Source organism: Numenius arquata, chromosome 11 (genome assembly GCF_964106895.1).
Source record: "Numenius arquata chromosome 11, bNumArq3.hap1.1, whole genome shotgun sequence".
NCBI lineage: Eukaryota > Metazoa > Chordata > Aves > Charadriiformes > Scolopacidae > Numenius > Numenius arquata.
In genome coordinates, this window is record NC_133586.1 from 25,403,678 (window position 1) to 25,425,091 (window position 21,414).

Consider the following 21,414-nt stretch of genomic DNA (forward strand, 5'->3'; position numbering starts at 1 on the left):
CATTTACTCAAAGTCTGGGTGCTGTAGCTACCCAGCCTAAGAAAAACTAGGTACAAGAATCCACCTGGCGATGTGGAAACTTACAGTGAAGATAAGACCTATGGTATGACTTCAGCAGACGCAGACATTCTCAGTAGATACGCTAGTCAGAAAGAGCTGCTGGGCATTCAGCTGCTGTGTGTGCAGCCAGTCTACTTGATCGATGACCAATTCCATTTCAGATGGATGGTGCTGCCAGCTGCAATATAATCAGCAATACTGATAAGCAGCAATATTGGATTGGACAATGTGACCGAATGCTTGTGTTGTATTAACAGAACTATTTAATGGCCAGTGGGCAATTGCAGGCTGTTGAGAAGAAACCCGGTAAGCCCGAGACACTACTGCTTGGAATTCATCATAGCAGGGAGAGTAAACCTTGCACGTGGTTCAGTGCTGCATGAGCACATTCACAAAAGAGGAGGCAGAACTCATCAAGGGTTCTTCTTGCCCTTCCTATGCACTCGAAGGGTATGTTTCTAAGAGCATGCTGAAGTGAAAACAGAATCCACTGTGGAGTTCATGAAACTACTGAAATGCAGATGGCCATCAGATGTAGTAATACTACTGTAGAAAGAACAGGGTCTGTGAAGAAAAGAAATTGTTATATCCACTAAAATTAGAAAAGCAGATCCACAGCCAAATATTTATTTAAAACCTCACAGGCAACGTGAGAATCAGCATTGCCAGCTCATTGAAAAATGTTTCCACCATCTGAGGACAAACTGATCTGTTCAAGGCAGTCTTCCCTGACTGTGGTGACTGCCTTCTGCCAGACAGATTTACCAGACCAGCTGACTGCATTTGTCTTTGCTTTTGGTAGGCGTTTCTGGCAGTAAATGCTTAAGGGCATTAGGGCTTGAAAGTTTTTTTACTATTGGTATATGCAGACCATAGGAGAAACTCCAAGACTTCTGAATGGTACCCATTTAGAGAAATGGCACTAAATTACCATTTTAGCGGAAAAGAAAGCAAGCCTGGAGAAAAATCTCCAAATCACACACTAGAATCACCTCTTTCTACTGAGTGTAGGAAGGATGTAGCCAACTATCTCCCTTTCACTGCAGACTCAGCTTTGCAGTATATCTAAGTGAGATGAAACCTGCCCCAGGACAGGAAAATTTGGCCAGGCAGACAAGCTGAAGATGAGTAAGGCAGAAGAAATCTGAATAATGCTAACTTCTGAAAACTCCAGTAGTCCACAGGAGACTGAGAGCCTGAATGGACAAGCCCAGACCAAAGGACAGGAAGGGAGTAAGCAGTTTATAGTGTCACCAACTGCCTTTCTAAGTTCTGTACTTTCCTATCAGTATCCAGGAAGCCTTTCAGATTGTTGACTGCAATAATGCAACAAGACCAGATTCTTGAAAGAGTTAAAAAAACGTAATTCAGAGTTCCTTCAAAATTCTGCATATTCTGGCAAAAAATGGACAAGATTGCATTGGACTGGTCATACATCTACTTTTGAGGTATAGACTGGGAAGTGGAGAAGATAGTAATTAAATATTTGCTCTACCGTTTGGGCTTCACAGCAATAGCCTTTCCTCTGAGCTGTGCAGAACATTATACTTGAGAAGTTACTTGAGAGCTAATTATTACCACTGGTACATTTAAAGCTTAGTAGTCAAACATCCAGGAAGCATCTTATTTTTAAAAATTAAACTCCTTGTTTGTTGGGTTTTTTTACATCACCAGAGTTATGATTATTTTTCCTTTCTTCTTTTTCCCACCCAGGCTTTTTTGAAATCTGTAGGGATTATAGATTTGATTTTGTTAAATTCTAAAATTATATAGTGCTGGAGCAGCATTTGAGCCTTCAAAAAGTCTAGCAGCCATCATGTAGCATGTATAACATGAGAGAACTGGCAATTGTGCACTTCAGAGTAATTACTGGTAAAAAGTGGAGCTCTAATAATTCCATGGTATTAACTTTTGTGAACATATAAATACAGTTTTCTACAACAGTTTTGACATGCGAGTCAAGCCAATGTTGAACATACAGCATTGCTGATGAATCGTGAATTTTTAGATATCCTGACTTTTGGATGCACAACTGCTCACTTCATATGTTGGGTTAATGGTTAAGTTCAGCTCAGATGCTGAGAATGTTACCCTTGAAACTGGTGAATAGAGATTCCTGTAGAGCAGAGCTTGCTTTCTGCTCTGCCAGATGCTGAGTTTGTGGCCTTCTGGGCTATGTACAAATTCCTTCTACTTTTACAGAGGAACTGAGGAGACAAGGAAGGATTGTTTGCGTTTTGAATGGCCTTTATTCACTCTGAAAAGGGGCAGCCTTTTCAGGTCTTTTTCATACAAAACATGTGGTCTGAGACTGAAGTTCTATGATAAATATAAAGAATATATAGCATGGATTAAGGTAAGGGGAATATTTGGTTGCTGAGATGAATTTAGTATTTGTGAAAGCAGGGCACCTGACAGTGAGGTCTCCTGTTTACTGCAGATCCTCTGCCCTCTGCTGGGCAGAAATTCCTACCTCGTTTGCAGGCCTGCTGGTGTTTCATCTTTGACCTGTAAGAATCAGGGGCAGCAGCCACTGGATATTTCTTACTTATGTGTTAATCATGCTTTTATTTCTGTCCTGATGTTGGCAGTTAGGGAAAAGGATGTTGTAAGTGTTATTTGTGGTGTGGAGATTTGTCCCACCCACCACTTGACAGAGACCGATCACTTCATAACACATAGGCTGGGAGGTAAAAGTTGCGGCAGGTTCTAGAATCTGGAAGCTTCCAAATCATAGTAATCGCAAAAGTTTTTGAGATATGAGCAATACATCCTGACAAACATTCAGCTGGGGTTTCAGAATAACTTGGGTACACCTTTATGCTGAGACAACAGTTTGAATGTACAAACAGAGTTTCCAGATGAGAATGTCACTGCCTAATCGGGAGAAACATATTCAGGTCAAATGCCAAATACAGTTATGCAGGATAACAGTGTTGGTCCATGCAGCCTTTAGGGAAAAAGCATAACACTGGAATGCTGAAAAAGAATCCAGAAAACAGTGCACAACTTTGAAGGAAGCCATCAGAGGATATTTTTCTCTCTTGCAGACCATGATTATTGATTACTCAGTTCTGTGATTCTCAGATCCGAGCTCTTCATTGACTGAAATTAAATTTATGAAGGCAGTTGCTTTCTCTGCAGCAGTAACACATGCATGGCATGTTCTGTTTGTTACAGATGCCTGGGTAAGGAAGAGCACCTGTTATTAAATGCATGGTGGTGTAGAGAATAGGATGGATAAACAGACTGTGAAATTGCATTGGGTCAGTCCTATGCTGCCAATCCTGAACACTCAAAACTTAAGCCTCAACTAGAGATTGTTTTAAAAATTAGGATTAAAATAAAAAACAAAACAAAACAAAACAAACTCAAACTCAAAGAATTAGTTCCTTTTATTTGCTTTCTGGTGCATTAGCAGCCAAAAGTAACTCCTCTCCCACCTCCCCACCCCTGTGAAACCTGAGATTTTCACAAAATCACAAAATTACTGATACTTAAGTAAAGTGACAAATATTCTGAGAACTGGCAGGATGAATGGGCATGACAGGATCCCACAGTGCAAAGACTAGAGACACAAAAATCCCACATGGGTAGAAAGGGCTACATGAGAAAATTCAGGCTGCAGTTTATGCTCTTTCATTATTTAATTGTGATTAAAATGCAACAGCCACAAGGGAACAAGCTTGATTCCATTCTGTGTTAGACTATGGCAGTGCCACCTGCTCAGCATTTTACCTTCTTAATGCAGCTTTTCTACCGAGACCAAAGAAGAATTACTTGGAGGAGCTGCAGAAAACTTGCAGAGAAGCTTGTGATAGTTGAGGATTAGGAGGCAGGAAATGGGTGATTCACTTTAGCTTCTGCAGACAAGCACTAAATCAAAGCTGCAGGCAGGAGCGCGAAGGATATTTGGGAGGAGTATGAACTGATTCCTAAGTTATTTGCAGAGGAGAAAAAATAGGTGGTTTTGCCTTAAGAAAACTCTGTTTGGGTGCCATCGCAAAAATAGGTGTCCAATCAGGTGACTTTGAGTCCTAGTGTGGTCTTGGATCAATGAGTTTATCTCAGCTTCTTCAGTAAGGGGAAAGTCATCTCCCCTGGCACCGTATGATGTACTTTGATGAAAGACTGAGGCCCTGAACAGAGCATTTGAGCAATTAACAGATTATTTCCAGTATTTATAAAAAGTTGTTTTGTTGGCTTATTGTTCACTTCCCCTCTCACCTTTTTTTTTCTTTTTAAATTGTGTTTGTATCTCTAAAAAATATTTATGTGCCAAAGGGAAAGCTCTTGCCCCTTCCAAAAAAAAAAAAAACCACAACCAAGAGTAAAGCCATGATAATTCATTTCTGCTATTTGTTTCTCTCAGATATTACAGGCAAGGCTATATGGCTCATGTCTGTATTTGCTATTGATCCTAAATATTTGTCCTCTCTCCATGTATTGTCCCCTCCTAAAGACTGACACGTCAGCTCTAAGCAAATGGCAGATTTGTTCATCCACAGAGAAACAAATCTGTTTGCCTGTTCAGAGATGCAAATTGGATAATTGCTAATGCAAAAATTGTCAATAGCTGCTTGTCGAAGATCTGCGTGCATGATTATACTGTTTTTATGGGAAGAGTTCTTAAATATTAGTGCTAGTTTCAGTAAATATGCACACACGTTTTTTAATATAAAATTCAGAGTTGTGTTCCTCTCTGGTGAGTAGAATGAAATAGATCAAGCACAGCATTTTAAAGCATCCTTTTGCTGTCTTTTCTCCTCAGTACACAGTATGTGTGCTTTGACTGCACTTCCTCCAGTCTCTGAGCTACTGCAGAAATTCCAGCCACTGAGCAGCTGCGTGTATGCTTGAATGAAGTGTATGCAATTCCATGTGTCAGCAGGAAGAGATATAAATAGAGCCTTTTTCTCTTTGTTGTCAAAAACTATGTTTCTGCTGGCTACCCCAAGCAATTTCTTCTTCAAGTCTGGTGTAAAGGGAATACGTTTAAGTGAGATTCAGTGCTGCAGTCATGGATCTTAGGGAGAATATGAAGCAATGTAAGGATTGCAGCCATTTACACCTAGTGCTTAGTGGGACAAGGCATATCAAGATTAATGAATGGCTGCTCTTGCTGCTTTCCAGGCAACTGGGAAGTTGCTGCGGACAGAAGATTGCCTTTTTTTTTGCTGCAGACGTTGCCTTTTTTTCCCCCTTTCCAGTGAGGGAATATATTGAAATAACTGACAAAGTCCCTCTTTATGAAGGGGTGTGTGAGAAGCTCTTTCAGCTTTGTGCTCCCCTGCTGACACACACTGGCCTCACACCTTCGTAATGAAGAATCACTGCTGTTGCCAACTCACACACCAAATGCAGTCAGCTGAGAGCTGGTGGGTGAGTTGGTTTGTCTGGCACTGGGGATCCCTGGGTGGGAGAACAACAGTCCCTGGTATAGCAGGAATATGCTTTTTTTATCATATAATCTGACATATGGGAGCTGCACTGCACATCAGGACCCTGTGAACTTGAGTGAACTTGAGTGGTCTCCATGAATTAAAATGGACTGGGACATAATACCCATTAAGGTACTATTTCAGACACAGAGTTGATAATGTAACAAGCCCTTTCCTCCATAACCTGACCTGCTGTTGGTGTGAGTGGGGAAATTGTTCTTTGAGGTGGGAGAGGGCTTGGCCCATCCTGGGAAGCACAAGGACTAGTTCAGGAGGCTCTGGTTGCATATGGCTTTGATGGAATTGCAAATGAGATCTCATCTCACTTTTCCCACCCAAATCAATTTTTTAAAGTGTTCCTGAGGTGTAAGCACCTGATTTGGCCTTGAGTTTCTGAAAGAAACATCATCTTTTCATTATGTATGTCCACCTCAGTGCCAGGACTACTGTGGGTATTAGCAGGCCACAATGCATGGAAAGAATGTATTAAAGCATGCATCTCTGTCACCGGTTTCCTTTCTGCTAAGGAAGTGCTGTGCACAGCCCCCCATCTGCTGCAGTTCGGAGATGTGCCCATATTACAGATTGGCATACATGAGGCTGGCACTTCAAGATGGTCCCTATTGCTGTCAGGAGTTGCTCTCTCCATCATTCTAAGTACACTTACACGTAGAGCATATACGTAATAATTAAGCCAGTCACCTCCTCAACAATCACAGAAATTCAAAACAAATGAACCAATTAATATGTATGAATATACACAAAATTAAAATGGGAAAACAAAAGTTTGAAGTTTAATTCAGAGTTAAAATATTTCTTTAATATTCTACATGTAGGTGCCACCAGATGGTAATTTAAAATTCCTTTTGAAATATTCAAGAAGCAATAACATCACCTTTTAGCCTTTTTACCACAAAGATCTTTTCAGTGTCTCTATTCTTTGACAGCTTGTCCTAGTTACCTGGGCATATGACACATTTCCTGGAAGGAAAATAGCTATGCTATCAATCCAGATACAGTCTGTCCTTGTTTTTCTCCCTCACTTTTCATTTAACAGAATCATATCTATAAGAAATGTGAATTTCCTAAAATTTAATCAGGATAGGATTTTTTTTTCTAAGTTAGCCTTCATTAAGCAGTAATGTAGAAATGAAGTTAATTTTCCTTACTTTGCTCTCAGACTTCCATTTCACATCTGTTACACTTTATGTGTAATAATTCATATCCCAGATTTGATCTTCCTGTTCATTTTAGGCTATTTCTTCCATTTTTAATATTTCCTTCAAAGAAGTGAAATAGCAGGCATATTATGTAAATATATATATTTATATAAATATATAAATGTTACTATGACTGTTTGAGCAATGCCTTTCATGAGAGTTCATTAATAAAACATCCTCCAAGTGTGGACCTTGCAACCACTTGAAAGAGCAAAGCTATTTCTGCAGTGGGAGAATGGATGTGGGGACTCTTTGCAAGGACACCTCCATTTTCTTCCCAGGGAATGTTTAAAGGATTCTAAAAAATAGAGAAATAGTGTAGCATGCTTATCCAGGGGGCTTATCATTTTGTATTAGCAGTTACTCATCACATTTAATTAAGATTCCTTTTCAGCTAATGTGAAATATTATTAGCTCCATTCATCCCATATCAGTGAAAAGGAATAATAAGGGGACGTGATCCTAACAGGAGATGACAGGACGCTGCTAATGTGACATCCATATTGTGGAAGGGAAAGAGGGTTGCGACTGCTAGAGTCTGTTTTGAAGTCTGTGATGTCTTCAGTTTTACAGCCCCTTCCTGTGGAAGGTATCAAAGTAACACACCTCTTTTAGGGCAAGTTGTTGCCTAACAGCCATATCAGTGAGAATCAAAGTAGACATTAGTTAGTATTTAGTTAATTGGCTTTTGGAGGAGGAGAAGTTTGCAGAGATTGAGTGATAAACTAGTCAGAGTAGGTCAGCTAAAGGATTTTATAGGTCTAAATTAATTTTATATACCTGTATATAAAATAGTATAGTTTACTTTTGAAATGAAGAAATCCCTTGAGGATAACAAAACCAAACTAAACTAAACAGTAATAGTACCATTTCTTCCCCTTTATGGTCAAGACAGAGAAAAGGCCAGTTTAAGCTTTCATCCATAAAATTCCACTAAAATTATGCCTTTCAGTGACTGGAGCCAGGGAACAGGTTCCCACTCAGAGGCTTAGAGCACAGAGCCACTTTCATCCTCTAAGAGACAAGGCACCACATTTTCCACTCTCTGAAATGGAAAACATACTGGGTGTTTTTTGAAAGGAAGATCCAAGCAGAAAGTGTCACACTGTAGTCGTCTGGCCTGAACATTGCAATAGTTTGGGCTGCTGGGGTGGGACCCTTGTACAAGAGGAATGGTTGAAGCCTGTAAGCTGAACATAGATGATGAAGACAGAAAAAAAAAGGTTATCTTTTAAGACCATTGCTTAGGTGTCTGTGATCCATTACTATGCTATCCTTTCTAAGTGGTGAAGCTCACACATTCATTCATGTTTAAAATAGATGCCTCTAAAAGCAGTGAAATAAATGTGTCCCTTTTTCTTTCACTATCACTTCAAGCATCCAATTAGTTGGTTAAAATTAGATTCTGCTTCGAAAGAATAAAATTAATGCTTGAAGTTTCCATAGTTACTGTCTTTCTATTAATTGTGCTCAGTTTAAAAGTGGGGATTCTCTTCTGCCTCACAGCACTGGGCTTTGGCAGTCATGCTGGGCTCTTTCCTCTTTAGGCACCAGCAGTAATATGGGCTGTGCTAAGGTAAATTCACCTGCAGAAGGATTGCACAGCTGTAGAGTCTGGTACTTGGTAAAGAGTTTTGTTGAGGGAAGGGACTGAATTTTTGGGGGTTTTTTTTGTTTGTTTTGTTCAGAAGGGACTGAATTCAACTGTATTCTCTCAGGAATGTTCACCCTCCAAGGTGAACACAAATAAAAACCTAGTTCTGTTCCGGAGATCCAACACTAGGAAAACATCCAATCCCACCTTTTTTCTTTCATTCAGGTAACGTGAAAGCCCTAGCATGAAATTTTCCTTTGGGGGATCAGTCACAGCCAGCCATTGAGATAGGGGCTGAGGCAGAAGGAGTCCAAGTTGCTGATGCTGTGATCACTCCATAGAAGCAGAGTGGCCTCCAGTGGCAGGAGGCGACCAGAGAGATAGTCTGTGTTCTTGGCCTCAGTTAAATAGCTCATCTAGCAGAGAGCCAGGGGAGTGGGGGCTGGCTGGCTGCAGAATACTGTTACAGGCTGCAGCAGCAGCCAAGAAATGCTTCGTCCTTTTCACCTTCACAGCAGGATTTATGATTTCCTGTGAGCCTGTTGTCTTTCACATAAAAACACTTGTATAGAAGAATTAAATTATTTTTTATTTAAATTTGACACAACACAGTAACCAGAATTGGCTTTCCATAATACAGAGTAAACGGTGCATGGATCTGTTCCCGTCCTCCCACCATTCAGAGCTTTGTCTTCTGCAATGACTTGTGCTCTCTTTGCAATATTTCATGTCTTCATATAATAGAGGCAGCACCCACACACAGCACCTGTCAGCTGAAAGCAGTTACAATGCTACCTCCCTCCTGGTCACATCCAGAGGGAGATTTGAGCCACAAATCAGACATCCCAGTTCTTAAAGTCCAGCTTTTTGGGATGTGTCACCTAGCAATCCTAAAAACAGCCCTGGGCAGAGGCCTGGGTAGCTGCTTACTGCTCTGGTCGGTTCAAATTTAGGGCATTTAAGGAGGCACCTGGTTTGACATGAAGGCAAAGAAAAACCTTTTCTTTGGTGTGATGGGGGGTGTGTGGTGGTGAGGCCAACCCACTGCAGGTCCCCAGGGGAAGCGTTGTCCCCAGCAGCTTCCCATGCCACCTCTCTCCTCTCACTGTCCAGGTACTGAGGGGCACAGCAGTCCCCCCAACATCGACTCGTTTTCATGCTCTATTCACTGCCCTTTACCTTACTGTTTGTTTGCTTTAAAACAAGGGCAGAATGGCTAGCTGCCCACACTATATTTGCAATGCATTTATAAGACAAAAATAATTTGGGTTTTTTTGTTTGTTTTTGGGTTTTTTTGTGGTGGTTTTTGGTTTTTTTTTTCCTGTTTTCAATTATGAACTCTTAAAAATGATCACTGTGTGCCTGTAGGTATGGTGAAATGGCCAAATAAAAATCCATCTTGCTATATTGCAGGAGTAAACTCTCCCTAACAACCTCTGCTTGCGACACAAACGTTCATATGCTGCATCCTCCAGAGTCCAGGATCCAATTAGAGCTGGAAAGATGATATGGAGCATCCTGGATGTGTGTGCATGCTGTCTTGGTGATGCAGATTAATCCTCAGTTTAGTGATGAAAAGGTTAAAGCTTGTGCTGAGCAAGCACTAACAGGTTCTTTCCAAGACAAATTCTACTGGTGGGAGCAGGACTGGGCTCAAGTACAGCACTAGAAGGATGTTACCTGAGAAGGTTGATGGTTTTGTGGGAGGAAACATCTCTTTTAGTGAAAAGGAAGTGAGAGGAGCTTGGTGTCTGCAGACACTGGGCTCTGCTTGCTTCTTCAGCAGCTGCAAGAAGCCATTTGTGGTGCTCTGGCCACAGCAGGCTGTGCTACCAAGCAAATAAATTTTTGCTTTCACATATCTCAGAATATGCCAGCAGAGCTATTTGGTAGCTGAGACAACTGCTTTAATACACAGCCATGTAAGATTGTTTTCTTATAATGAGATAGATAATCTCTATCTAAATTAGATTTCAGTGTTAGCTAGGACAGTAACCTGAGACTGAGCTGGAAGTGACCTCTGTGCCCGTGCCCTGCTTTGTATCTGGATGTTGAAGTAGTGGGGGCTTATGGATCTCCCACAACATATGTGCTATAGTTACCCCGTTTAATGTTACTGACTTTAAATCCAAGCAATGGTTTAAAGCTACAGGCTCCTTGGTTGGGGAGAAGTTTTCATTTTGTTCATCCCTCCTCTCTCTGAATTATTAGTGCAGAACAGGTCAAACAAATGGAAGGGCAGAGAAGGAGAATTATTTATTTCTTTTTTTTTTTTCTTTAAGACTCCAAATTGATATAGTCCTTAGCGAAGGTTGGGATTGTTTGGCAAACTGATAGTTAAAATGGTTCAACTTTATTCTGGCTGAATCATTTCTGTCTTTCAGTTCAGTATCTGCCACTTTATCATGCTGATGATGGATTTTTATTTGCTTGCTTTATTGTTGGCTGTGGCTTGGGTTTGAGGCTTTTTTTTTCCTGCCTTTTAAAAAAAAAAAAAAAAAAAAAAAAAAAGATTAAATGGGCATTTTAATCCCAAAAAGGCTTAGGGATGATCAGTGAAGCCAGAATGTCCACAGACATCCTCCAAATGACAGAGAGGGTTTTTCAGTGCACGCTGTTTGCATTTGATGTGCTGTTTCAGAATCAGTGCAGAATGTCAGACTCTTTATAACAGTGAATATTCATTAAGCCTGCCAGAGGCAGGAGCTGCAGTCGGTACAGCATCAGTGGGGGAGGCAGGAAAGAGAGAAATCAGGTTAATGACTAGCTTTCTTTGCAATTTGCTTCCTGCTTATTGCCTGATCTCAGTTTTAAATAAATTCATTTAATTAATGAGTTTTGCTACTTTGACCTATGGACAGAAGGGTCTGTGATTAATGATAGGGCATTCCTAGTCTCTCAGTGGCTTTAGTTGGCATGTTCTGGTGTCTAGAAAAAAAAGATTGAAAAAGATTTCCTTTAAACTTAATAATAATAGATGGTTTGATTAAAGGCTTTTATCTAAATGATCTCCCAAGTCCGTGAGCCACCAAAATTTTAAAGACAGGGACAAAGTGGTGAGCAGGGAGGGGTGGAACAGACTGAAATCAAGCTGCTGCCTTGGCTGAGCATGTCACACAGTCAAAAATGTCTCTGCAGGGAGACAGAGCTGCACAGAAATGCTTTCCCCTTCTCCCCCTTGTGCATAGGCACATCTGTTCTAACACGAGTTAGCCTTCTTCCGACAAAGGTTCTTTAAGAAAGCAGGAGAGGCAGAGGAGGTGGAGATGATGTACATGACAGAATATACGGCCAGCTCGCATTATGGGAAGTGAGCACCACCTGTTCCTAGTAAACACCAGATTGGAGCTGTGGGGCTATACAGGGACAGGAAAAAAACGTTTCCCCCCAAAAAAGAGAGAAAAATATCAGTGAGATAGAAACTGCAGTCTTTGCCCAGACCTGATGGGATATTGATGTATGGGCAGAGTGATGACATGTTCTGTAAGCAGGCATTTTGCCCAAAATTTAGAAGACGTCTCAATTTCAGACTGTTTGTACCCATCACTCAGCATTTCGACTTTGTTCCACTTGCATATCAGCTCGGATGGTTTTACAAGCTGATGAAAGCCAACCCTTCAGAGGAGTGAATTTGCAAATGCCGCACCTGAAAAGACAGCACTGTAGATCTCAGTGACAGACCTATAGTTTGGAGTTTTGCAGCGGAGTATCACTCAAGACCTAAACTGTACTGGTGTTATTTCTGTCCCAATTAAAATGTACCCTTTTAAGGGGTGGAATTGGTGCAACCTAAGCAATATGGCTGAGCTTTCTCAGGTATTTCTGAACAGAAGATGCTGATGCCTGCCTAGATGAAAATCCCATGAAGGGATTAGGGCTGAGAAAGTGGTCTTATCTTGCAAATAGTTGCACAGGATTTTGTGGCTGTCACTGTTAAAGAGATTAGTTTCAAACTTTTTTTTATTTTTTAAATACTCTGGCATGGTCATTAATACAACATCCCCCAAGCCATGATGCTGCTTAGCTTGGTCCTGAGGGTGAAATTCAGCTTCTTTCACACTAACCACCCTAACTTTTAGTTAGTTTTAGCTAACTAAAAGTTAGCTAGTTTAAGTTGGCTGCCCATGCTTTATCTGTAGTTAAAGAAGCAAAGGCAATACAGCTCCATCAGAGAGGGGAGACGAACAAAGAAAATTCAGTGCATCTAAAACCAGGCATTTAAGCTAGATGGGCTGAACTGTCTTCTAAGAGTGCATGTCTCTTTTTATAGACTGTAGCAAAAACTAAATTAGACAGTTTAAATCGTATGCCTACTTCTTTGGTGGCTGAATTTAGGAAAGGGATACCTTACTCCATGGGTGACATTTAAAAAAAATAATTAGGTGCCTACAGATACTAGAAATTAATTTTTAGGGACCCTGTTCCTTGTAGCAGTGCCTGGACACCCTGCACAGAACACAGGGAGAGTTAGGTACCTCTGAAAAACTTGTGTGCTGAGGTCAGGACTGCCTGGAGCATGAGAACAAGAAGACACATCAATGTGACACAGGTTACATGCAACCTGCTCCCTTTCTGGGATCTTGAAGACTATGACATCCACATAATACTTTCTATCTGACAATGTATAGGAAATCTGGTACTTTCAGAGCAATTAGGACTTGTTGAACAAGTGGCTTTTTGTTGGTTGATATGAAGCTCAACATGAGCCAGGCATGTGCCCTTGCAGCCCAGAAGGCCAACTGTACCCTGGGCTGCATCAAAAGAAGCATGGCCAGCAGGGCAAAGGAGCTGATTCTGCCCCTTTATCCCCTGCACCTCTGTCCCTCTGGTGAGACCTCACCTGGACTACTGTGTCCAGCTTTGGAATCCTCAGCACAGGAAGGAGACATGGACCTGTTGGAGTGGGTCCAGAGGAGGGCCACAAAGATTATCAGGGGGCTGGAGCACCTCTCATATGAAGATAGGCTGACAGAGTTGGGGTTGTTCAGTCAGGAGAAGAGAAGGCTCCAGGGAGACTTTATAGCAGCATTCCAGTATCAGAAGGGGACCTACAAGAAAGCTAGACAGGGACTTTTTACAAGGACATGTAGTGATAGGATGAAGGGTAGTGGCTTCAAACTGGAAGAGGAGAGATTTAGATTAGATCTCAGGAAGAAATTTTTCACTATGAGGTGGTGAGACACTGGCCCAGGTTGCCCATAGAAGCCGTGAAGGCCTCATCCCTGGTAGTGTTCAAGGGCAGGCTGGATGGGGCTTTGAGCAACCTGTTCTAGTGGGAGGTGTCTCTGCCTCTGGCAGGGGGGTTGGAACTAGATGATCTTTAAGGTCCCTTCCAACCTAAACCACTCTATGATTCTATGATTCTATTGAGAACCTACCTGTGAGAGGCAGAGGACTACAGTATATGACCTGTAAATGCTTCTGGACAAGGAAGAAGTAGCTAGACACCATACCCTACTGCTTTAAGCTTTCAGAAAGGTGATTTTAGGATGTGGTTTTTTTTTTTTTTGTATGTAGATCTGCCTGTGCATTTCAGACAGACAGTCACTGGATAGAAAAAGTAGTATTTTGGAAGACAAGCCAGAAGTCCTTTTCTCCCAACTAAATATATGATGTGCTCAACTGCCAAGTCTCTCTTGCTCTAGGTTCCATTTAAAGTCTACTGAGACACTTGTATTTTGGTGAGAGTACGAGGAAATGAAAGGGGTGAAAAGTTCATCTCCCATTTTAGCATGTAGACACACAGGCAAAGAAGCATCAGGAGGTGCAGGTGCAGCCTAGATTTTGGGTTCTGCTGCATGCATGCATTTTAAAAATTAATCATTTGGTCATTGAACATGAATCCTGTTATATTCCTTGAGAATAAGGCAAAGGGGTAGTCTCCAAAGTAATCCTTTGAGTTACACCAGGAAATGGCCAGACTCTGTGCTTTTTTTTAGGAACTCTGGCAAAAACCACCTACGTAGCTGTAGGAAGAAGACAAGTGTAATGTTTTAAATTGTGATATAAATGTAGCTGGCGGATTTGCTTTATTTAGATTTTCCTCTAAGTTTAATAAACAACTTTAAAGCATTCAATAAGACCCAGAAAATATACAAGAGATGTACAACTAATCCTGTTAAATGTAAAATAGCCTTTAAGTGGAAAGTTTTTGTTGTTAAATTCCTGTTGATAAGAAACAGAAGAGATATTTAAGAAAGCTTTGGAAACTAGGTAGTAAGTGACATTTATCCTTGATCTGAAATGCCTAAACATACAACTTTGTTAGTACAGCTGAACCTTGACCTTCCAGCCTGCCAATACAGATAAACACACGTTATCAGGTAAATCACGCAGAAGGGAAATTTCCTGAGGAGGTTTTTGAAGCCCCACTCATAGGAAATGATGGCTATTAACTCATTAAGTTCTGTCTGTCTCTGTCTTTTTGCATGTTAGCTCTCCATACAGCTGTAAGGATAATTAGTTTCCTTTGGCTTAGTGAGTATTAAGGAGTATGAAAATGCTTAGTTTATATGGACAACAAACATATTCAGGGGCTGGGAAAAAAACCACACAGAAATGCAAGCAACTCCCCTTAGTCTTTAGCCTGATGGAATCCTGATGCCAGGGTAGATATGATGGGTTTGTTTTGTTTGGATACGTTATGCCAAATGGCTTTGCGGTAAATGTTACTGACTTCATCTGGTGAGTGGATTTGTCCAGGCAGAACCAGATTAAAGGGTCAGTATCCTGTTCTGAATTAGATTTCAGTAATGCAGATGTGGATGTGCACTCTGTTATACTGGCAAGAGTTTTCATGCAAGGAAAAAGAGATGCTGTACCTTAAGGATACTCTACTCTTGCAAATTACTGTATTTGTGTGGTAAAATGAATAATATAAAGTCACTGTCATTGTATCAGCCTAATATGCTCATGTCAAAATGGCACAACCACACTCTGTTATTTCAGCTGAGATGTGGTGGCACTGGGGTCCATAGAGTGTTGTAACTGGGTTCACTTCAAAGCAGTTTTGGGGCTATTCAGTACTACAGGGCTCTCCCCAGCCAGAGCAAGGATGGTACAAAAATTATTTGAGGTGACCTTCAGCTTTTTTTTTCCTACCAGGAACAGGAAAAGAGCATTGGACCTTGGCCAATGTTGTTTGGAATGAATATTGCACGGTCTTGTTGAGAAGGAGAAAGGATTTATTTCTCAAATAGGGCTTAATTTATTATGTACAATATGAAAGCTCACATTTTTGTATTGCTGGAGAAAGACAATTGATTAATAATTTGGGAAAAGGCCAAGACACACAACATTCACCTTTGTAATTTATCATCTCAAAGAAACAAAAGCGACATGAAATGTACCTGACCAAAATACTTTATTAAGCAGAAATGAAAGCTGGTTCATATTAATGCATTTAGTATGAAAGGACGTGCTAAGACATTGCTATTGCTAACAAAAACATAAAAAATCTGAAGCTGATAGTTAAAACTGTAGGAAATTTGCAGATAAGATACAACTGGAGGAACTTCCACATTAATAATAACTATTAATAATAAGATATTTGAGACTAGAGAGGTTAAGGTCACTAAAACAATTTCAGCAGTTCCTGGAAAGAACATAAACTCAAAGTCAATTCTTCTTCATCGTTAAATACAGTCTTAGGGGAAAAAGAAGTGTACAGGCTCTTCTAATTCTTGATTAAACATCACACTGTAAAAACAGTCATATCACCTCGTTTACAAAGAATCCATGTGCCAAACCTATTGCACAGATGGTCTCATTGACAATTCTTATGTATCACGTATACACATTTCTTCAGCTCTGTAACACAGATGTACTGTGTAGGTATGGAAAAGCTTAAAAGGAATTATGCTTTCCAGTGGTGTTTATTTTGCGGCCAGATGGGAGAAAGATTGTCAAGCAGAGAAGGTGTTCTTTAGCTTTTGAACCAGGAAAACTTTACATCTGCATGCATGACATACATTTTATTTCATAAAATAGAAAAAAAAGAAAACAGAAGATGAAGAATCATAAAAGAATAAGAAGTACAGGAGATGCTGCTCATTTCATGAAACGGCTGCTAAAGCAAATGCAATATTCTTCATTACTACTACATGGGTCCAGAGAAGTCAGTAGCTGAGATTTACTGAACAGCATCTTCTGGTCTGGCAAAACGTTGGAGATCCCTCTCTACTTTGGTTCCTCTTCCTGCTCTCTTTCACCAGCAGGAGACCTAGGACTTCTGGTTCTTCTTCTCCTTTCTGTGCCCTTGCCTCCTCTTCCAAGCCATATGGAGTTCCTCTTGACTGGTTTTCCAACTTTACTTTGTAGCAATGCAGATCCCACACCCTTCTTTCCCCCAAACATCTTTACCTATTCAACTGGACAGCTCTGATGCAGAATACAATGATGCTGAGACTTAATCAGACTGTGGTATTGACATTGTTAGTGTCGTATTGCAAGGATTTGTGTGTGGCTAGGAGTTGTTACAAGTGTCACAGGTCCTATGTTTGTGATACTGTATTTTTAGAGTGTAGGTAAGAATGTTTTCATCAGGTTTGAGGGCTTTAACATAAACATTGAGCTTTCCCTTGATCACAATCCTTTAAACACTTAAAATGATACACTAAAATGCGTATGCTGCTCCTATTCAAAACTGGGAGTTATGTAAATTACAAAGAATTTTCAAGGTTTAAGAAGAAAAAAAAAAAAAAACAGCCAGGTTTAAGACTTTCTCTGATAGAAGAACCTGATTCGTGTTGCATCTCATTATGCTAGAAAATTATCCTTGTCAGGAGAACATACATAAAGATTTCAATCTGATTAGCTCAGTCTTGGCAGAATCATGGCAATAAAGTTAAAACTTGCTTAATACTGCAAGCCTAAAGCTGCGACAGAGCTTCACTTTATATTTGCCTGTATAAAAATATTGTGATCTATCATTCTACCATATCAATTCAGAGAACCAAGTGTTAGTCACCAGTCTGGTGTTTTTCAGCCTTTATGTCCTGATCTTACATTAAGAAAAAAGAAACATAATACTTCTGAACTATTCTTGACAGTTTACCACAAATTTAGCACCAGCCCTTTCAGATTTCCCATTTTGCTTATAAGTTCATAGTTTAGAAAAACTTTACATCTCCCTTACAAGAGTCACCCTATTTCCTGGCAAAAGGGAACAGGTTAATAGAGCTTCACCTTGAAGACTGAATATTTCTGAGAGCAGATTCTGCACCCTGATTGAAGGAGTCCTGAGGTATCTCTGTCCAGGCAATTCAGTTCACTCCAGTTTTCACTCTAAGGCCATGTCTGCTGATCTTTGCATACATATGTACACACATACATACACACTATTTCGCTCTCAGCTTCCTCTCTGGGATGCAGCAACTCATTCCCTCCATGAGGAATCCTGGCCAGAGATGACAGGATGGTTTGCTAAGATATCTAGTGTGGACGTACGTACTGCCAAGGCTGACTCCCTCTGCCCTGGACACTCTTCTAACCATTTCATAAAAGACTTGACACCCTCAAACATACCCATACAACGCGCATGCTTGTGTTTCATGAATCAGTGCATAGTAACAATGGGCAGCCTGGACAAGAACCAGCTAATAACACCTAGACGAGCAGCCACGCAACCAAGAGTCAATGTAGAGCCAGGCTAAAGCCACTGCTTTCAAATAGGAAGCTGATACTCACTGAATACTTGTACTTAATGATGCTTTAAGCTTTTCTTGCTGTTTTGACTTTTTCAGAACCTGAGGCAGGAGAGGTGTCCCCCCCAGTGGGAGCTGGTGTGAACAGCAACAGCTGGACCTTTAAATTTGGACCGGGCAATCCCAAACAAGGTGGTCCTGGTGAGTTGCCAGACAAATTCATTATCCCAGGATCTCCTGCAATCATCTCCATCCGGCAGGAGCCACCAAACAGCCAAATTGACAAAAGTGACTTCATAACCTTTGGCAAGAAGGAAGAGACGAAGAAAAAGAAGAAAAAGAAGAAGGGAAACAAGACTCAGGAGAAAAAAGAAAAGGGCAACAGCACCACTGAGAACAGTGACCAGTGAGGGGTTTATACTGAAAGAAGCCACTTAGCCAGTTTTTGTAATAATGGCAGATTTCTCCTATGTAGCAACTCCCAACTTCTTCCTACTGTTAATGGATTTCCTGTATGTACAGACTTGAGAAAATCAGCAGGAAATTCACAGTGTCTGTCTAAATTGCTTAACAGGTTTTGTCTTAAAAGCTTTATTAAGTCTGGTGTTAACTCTTTTTCTCCACTCTGGCTTATTTTCAGAATCTAAAAAGCAGACACAAGTTTCCTTTCTCCTACGCCGAAAAGGAGAATCTTCACAGTACAGCCAGTGAGAGGTTGGACTCTGCACTGTGGTTCCTGTGCTCCTGTCTTGATGACACTTACAGGACAGGTTTAAAAGTTTTAATGTTGTGCACCCTCTATCTGATTGGAAATCTTTGTGTGCAGATGTCAGCTAGGTGATACGAGATCAGACTATAAAATGCAAGAAGAGCTGGTAAATATGCAACAGAGGAAACACCTAATGAACACAAATGTTCAAAGATGTTCAGGCTGGGGAGAAAATGTCTTAAAGGAGATGACCAGACTTTTCAAATCTTGAGAAGTCACTGTGTGGAAATACTGAGTCCTATACATGATGTATTGTACACAGTTCTGCAAATAAAACCTCACATTTACAGCTCTTTAAAATACCGTAAATTTTATCTCTTACCAAGCAAGCCATTGGGAAAATTATCCCTTAAAGCCCTGCATTATCCTGGCACGGCGTGCCCTCAGAGTGTAAGAAGGGCTGGGCTGACATCCCAGGAATGTAACTGTGATGCTCTGTGTCCCTATTTCCACTCTAACATTATTTTGCACATTATGTCTCTGAAAAGGTCAGAGTTTTTCCACGACACTTATGCAAAAGAGAGAAAAAAGAAACGTTAACTATGCTATTTGTCATTTGAGATATTTATTTATAAAGAAATATAGCTGTAAATGTTAAAGAAATATGATGCCCTTTAACCCAAACAGAAGTCAATCTAGAGCCATTATAAATTACAATTGCTGCTATTAAAGTGCTTTAGAAAAATTGCCTGAAACATCTGTATTATATCGGCCACTTGCCAATAACAGCTTTATTCTGTCGGGTGACTTGGGGGCTGCCTCTTGCATGTATTAATAAATACAAGAATATCTTCTCTTTTTCTTTGCATTAATCTGCACTTTGAATACACTTTTGCAATCAAACTGTCCTAATATGAAGAAGCAGAAGCAAACTTCCCACACAAATGGATTTAATAACCTGCTAGCTCTGTGCAGTACCTTGGTGTTACCTCCCACACAACCTTTTCTGATTTTAGTTTTACTTTTCTATGAGATTATGAATTTCTGACCCTACTAACACTCATTATGTAAAATTCAAGTACTGTATGTATGCTGTATGCTCTTATAAGAATCCTGAAATATTTATTCTGTGCTTGTGTATGTGAATGTCAATGCAACTGTTATTAGAGTGGACTTTAAGCTTTACTGTTGAATGTAAATTCATTATTTCTTTTTTGTACACTTGTGAAAAAGTGGAGTAGTGTTAATTTTTTAAGCCACTGTTGATTATAAGGTTTTTTGTGTATGAAACACAAGTAAAATATCTTTCTTAAATCAAGCCATGCATGCATTTTGGGATTTATTGGTAAGAATCTGTGAAGCTAAAGCTATGTGAATTACTAAACCTAAGGGTATAAATGGAGTCTTGAACGTGGTTGAGGATGCTGATATAAAACCAATACATGTATTTTTAAATACAATATAGCTGATGAGGGAATTCCAAGGAGTTTTCTACATTATTGTACATTCACAGAATAAAGCTCAAGTGTCATATTAATTGGAACTGTGTAAGAAACTACATAGCTCTGAAATTTCTAACAGGCCCTTTAATCTACGATCAAAGAGAGCAACTGGATTTCTTGAGACATGTCCTGGATGTTTTAAATTTCCAAACTGCTGACAGTTCAGAATAGGACCATTCCTATTCATATTTAAGAACCTGCAGCAAGTCTTAAAATATCACAGAAGGTAAAGCTTTAATAAAAGAATTCATTCATTCAAAGCATGTACCACCAATGGCCTCATGTGGTGTATTTGGAGTTTTCTTTTGCTACCAGTCTTGTTTTACTGGCAATGAAAAACATGCTACTTGAGAAAGAGAATCTTTGATTCCATTTTGAAGGCTATCCAAGGGGGAAAATACTTAAGATTTGGGCAGGGAGCTGTACTTTTATGCAAGTGTTGTATGCGAGTACATTTAGACTAATTTTTTTTTATTTGGTGACTAATCCAACAGTTCCCAAAATGTTCATTAACTGGAGTTACAGTGATAACTTAAACACACAGAAAAATACTGTTGTTTTGTACTCATCATAAAGTAGTTCTCCTCAATGCCTCTGGCAAAAAATCCAGCACAAAGATTTAATTCTTACAGGAATCTTTCGCATTTGATTATTTTTAGATTTTAATTAATTTATTTTTTTTGAGTACATTTTCCTCTGTACAGGCCAATCTGATTCATTCATTTTTGTTCAGTGGTCATACACAGCTGATTTTCCAAGGCTTGCTTCTATCAAAATCAACCAAGAGCCGCAGTATGTCTCTGATTTGCCTGTTTTAACACAAAATTACATTTGCCAGTGCTGGCTTTGTTGCAGGTGCTTACTGCAGGAGAACTGTACACTTGCATGACTTGATAGACAGAAGCAGAATATCTGAAGATAAGAATTTCAGTATGCAGATCAGATAGAACAGAGAAAAAACTCTCAGAGGAGATGCTCTTGGTGAAATTGTTTAAAAAGAGGCTGGATTGCACTAGTAAAATATACATTACACAGATTCACTGTGTTTTCAGAAGACTTAGTCAAACAACTTACCAGATTTTAAAAATATTTTTCCATATGAACCCTCTAGTACAACTGGAATGCTGAGATATCTTAAGTTAAATTTGGCTATTTCAAAACTTGTATACAAATTATACTATTGACATCCTTGATTCTGGATGTCCAGGAGGAAGAGAAAACTTGGCATGAAGTATTTTTGGAGG

The 21,414-nt window shown here is 40.0% G+C and overlaps 1 protein-coding gene across 1 annotated transcript in view; it reads left to right on the forward strand.

Annotated features, from left to right (window-relative positions):
- LOC141470441 (protocadherin alpha-C2-like) overlaps nucleotides 1-18,369 on the forward strand; it is a 46,665-nt gene extending 28,296 nt beyond the window's left edge. The window contains 1 exon segment of the mRNA XM_074156460.1: nucleotides 18,067-18,369. Within this exon segment, the coding sequence (XP_074012561.1) occupies nucleotides 18,067-18,369 (303 nt within the window).
- Nucleotides 18,370-21,414: the final 3,045 nt, after the last annotated feature.